Here is a 3,266-nt window from a genome sequence, read left to right as displayed (position 1 = left end):
TTGTAGATTAAGAATTTAGTATGAGATGTCCGAATGCAGTTGTGCTAATTTGAAGAGCGTTCGGTCACTGTCCGTGGATATTTGAGGGGTTATATTTATCATATACGAAGATGCTTTAAGCCGGTACGTGGTCTACACACAGCCGTCAGCCCGCCTCCCTGATATTTCTGGTGCACCACCCGAGCCCATGGATGGTAGTTTGGGTTCTGCCACGCCGCCGTATCCGCGGTCTGAGCAGTAACGACGAGAAGACGTTGCCATTACGTGCGGAGCCGTGAGGAGGTAAAGCTAGTGGCTGATTTGGTTCTCAGTCCATGGGGTGAAATAGTTTGGGATTGTTTGGTCTGTGACTAGACCGAACCAAACCAAACCAATAATAATAGGAAAAATCCAAATCAAACCAACTTACATTAGGGACTCAGCCCGTTTTATCCAAACCAAAAGAGTCCAATAGGAAAACTGATCCAGAACTGGAGTTTGAGTCCAAACCATTCCCAGGTCTAGGCGGCGCACCCATCATTAGCGGGAGAACGACAACTTTATGGTTGAACAGAAGATGGGCTGACTCCAGCGAAGTTGAACCGTTGAGCGCGACTGCGGAAGCGATTGCATGCCTTGTAAGCCATAGATGTTCATATGATCTTGAATTAGCTGCTTTTTGGTTTCACCAATCATCGATTTGGGTCGTGATCCGCTCATCGAGACATCGACCCTTGTTGTGCCCGCCTCGTTCCCGACCCTCGATCCGGGTCAGGAAACGCACAAACGACCATCGAACCCGGCTACTATGGGTTCTCCAATCCCTAGCCTCTCATTTCCTCCCACACGCCGTCTCGCCTCTCTTTGCCCCATATCGATGGCGCCTCGGTGTTGCGGCGGCGTCGAGTGCCTATATCGTCCTAATCTCCTCAAGCCAGGGCCTCGCGCACACCAGCGCCTGCCCCATCGGGAGCGACCTGCCCACTCACATGCGCGGCGAGCGCGCCGCCGTCGCCCGGTCGCCGACGTCCTGATCCACTACGCCGTGACCATCTTCATCGTCGACCCCGCCTTCGCCGCCAGGGCAACGGGTCCTTCCTATCGCTCCATGGCCTCGCGGCCGAGGTGCCTGGTGCGTCCTTTTGCCGCCTTCCACACCAGCGGCGTGGACAGGGTGGTGTGTACCGGTTCTAGATGTGGTCGACGCCGACGAGTACCGGGTACATGGTACGGGCTCTCCTCGTCGTGATCTGATCTTGATGCTACTTGCTCGATGTATGATGTTTGTTGCCTGTGTTTACATGGTACAGTGATTGATGCTTTGCTTTTGGCCATGGATGCAATTGGGAACTCATTCAATGAGTTGAGTTGAGGCTACAGGTATAGATGATGGTGCGGATGGGAAGGGTTGCAAGCTGACGTGCGTGCTAGCTGTCATTGCAGGGACTTTTTATTTTTCTGATAGTTCAGTGTCTTCTAATGATTCTGATAGTGCTATTTGCCACGCATACACCATGTTTCTCTATTGTAATATGGTGACCTATTTACATGCGACTCAGAGAGAAACTGCCTTGCATGTACACACTTGCTACAAACTGATGTATTGAACTTTCAAGGATTTTGATTGGTCGCCGAAATAACCTATTCTCCTTTCATATAATATTTCTAACGGAGATAATTATTTCCTTTTTTGTTTTAGGTTTTCAACATCACGAACTTTGTACTTATGGAGTGGAGCTACCAAAATATCTAGGAGGTAAAATCACTATATACATATTGTTTTCCCACGGCTGCATTAGGAGACGCGCATCGGCTCACCGAAGTAAACTTATGTATTCCTGCTTTTCTGTGTGGACTTCTATAGGCTTACTGAAGTACATCTTGTTTATTCTTTCCAGAAATTAACTCCTTGATCTTTGAAATTGTCAATCTCCATATCACATAGAAGGTGCTCAGTGCAATGCAATTGTCCATCTCTATATCACACAGAAGTGAGCCTTTTTGAAGTTGTTTTATGAAATAAGGCTTGTATAAGGTCTGGTCTTTCGGGTATACAATCCTTCCTTAAGAATACTATACTTGCAGGAGAATAACATTTATTATAGGATGCCACTTTGTAAGCTCCCATTCAGAAAAGTATACAATAGCACATTTGAAAGATGAGCATTGGCAGCTCTTCTAAATCTGTGTTTTCCATTAATGAACTACTTAATTTAATCAATAGGCTCACGTCAGTTGCCATGCTAACTGAAAATCTATATGATCTCTTCCACGTAGTATGTCAAATGATGCGACTGTCAACCGAAAGTTCTAAATTGCTGGGGTAATTGGACCTTATTATACCAATGGAACCAATGGCCGCATTATACGATGCGACAATTTCCCACTTTCCAATCCAGTATTTCTTTCAACTATAACTAATTGTCTCCAATACTTCAGTTCAATTCAGAAGTCATGATATGTATTTTCTATTCTGATTTCCAAATAATTACTTAAAAGGAATTCCGATACATGCAACAGAATTCATTCATAATTCAATTGTGAGATGCTATTCGGAGATGATCAGAATAATCCCTGAATTCAATTTCTTTATTAAACAAAACTGTTGGATGTTGGAACTTATCTATATGTATACAAGTGTTTTGAATGAAAATAAGGGTGAAATGCAGGACATCCAAGGAATCGGTTGAATATTGGAGCGAATAATTAGTTGTAGAAATAAATTTCTTCCTATTGTGGCAGCTGCAATTTTTTTATTGTCCATCAGTTGTAATTACGACTATAAAGAGCTAGGAAAGTTTATTGTCGACCAGCTCTGATTACGGCAATCTACATAATTTTTTCATACAAAATGAGTTATTTTAATTTCCACTGTTGGGTCAGTAAGTTATCTTTTTTATTTCAAATTGTATCGCAGCACAGTCATAGGCCACATGCGGTGTACACGTTGTCAATTACAATGATATTTTGATCAATATCTCTATATCTAAGTTTGTTGTACGTAGCAGTTGTAAGATATAGGAGTTCGTGAAGGAATTTAATAATTAAAGGAAGCACCTATTGGTTCAAGTCAGAAAACTTCACTTTATTAAATCTAGCATCCAATATGCACTAAGTTTATTTTTCACTTTGTAGTTGATCCAACTATATTCATTATCTATACATCATTATTAGATTTTAGTAAGCCTTCATCCATTTTTCCCATGTCGGATTGCTTTTGCTACATTTACTTTGGCCATACAATGGCAATCGATTCAGTCACAAGTGAGCACAGTGAAAGAGACGCG

At 42.9% G+C, this 3,266-nt stretch overlaps 1 protein-coding gene across 12 annotated transcripts; it reads left to right on the top strand.

Annotated features, from left to right (window-relative positions):
- Nucleotides 1-328: 328 nt before the first annotated feature.
- Nucleotides 329-2,969, top strand: LOC125512414. 12 transcript variants are annotated; one of them, XR_007285382.1, is made up of 4 exons: nt 626-1,206; nt 1,290-1,359; nt 1,679-1,735; nt 2,649-2,969. XR_007285382.1 is itself a non-coding variant. In XM_048677509.1 (3 exons), the coding sequence occupies exons 1-3, from the start codon at nt 788-790 to the stop codon at nt 2,683-2,685; spliced, it is 513 nt and encodes a 170-aa protein (XP_048533466.1). In that variant the 5' UTR covers nt 628-787; the 3' UTR covers nt 2,686-2,969. The 12 variants fall into 12 exon arrangements, 2 of the variants coding, with proteins under 2 accessions (XP_048533466.1, XP_048533467.1); XR_007285381.1 differs by having other exon boundaries at nt 1,290-1,399; XR_007285379.1 differs by lacking the exon at nt 2,649-2,969 and adding an exon at nt 1,878-2,179.
- The last annotated feature ends 297 nt before the right edge of the window (nt 2,970-3,266 follow it).

Source organism: Triticum urartu, chromosome 6 (assembly GCF_003073215.2).
Source record: "Triticum urartu cultivar G1812 chromosome 6, Tu2.1, whole genome shotgun sequence".
In the NCBI taxonomy this organism is placed as follows: domain Eukaryota; kingdom Viridiplantae; phylum Streptophyta; class Magnoliopsida; order Poales; family Poaceae; genus Triticum; species Triticum urartu.
The sequence above is the reverse complement of the archived record's forward strand: the minus strand, read 5'-3'. Positions and strand labels throughout refer to the sequence as shown.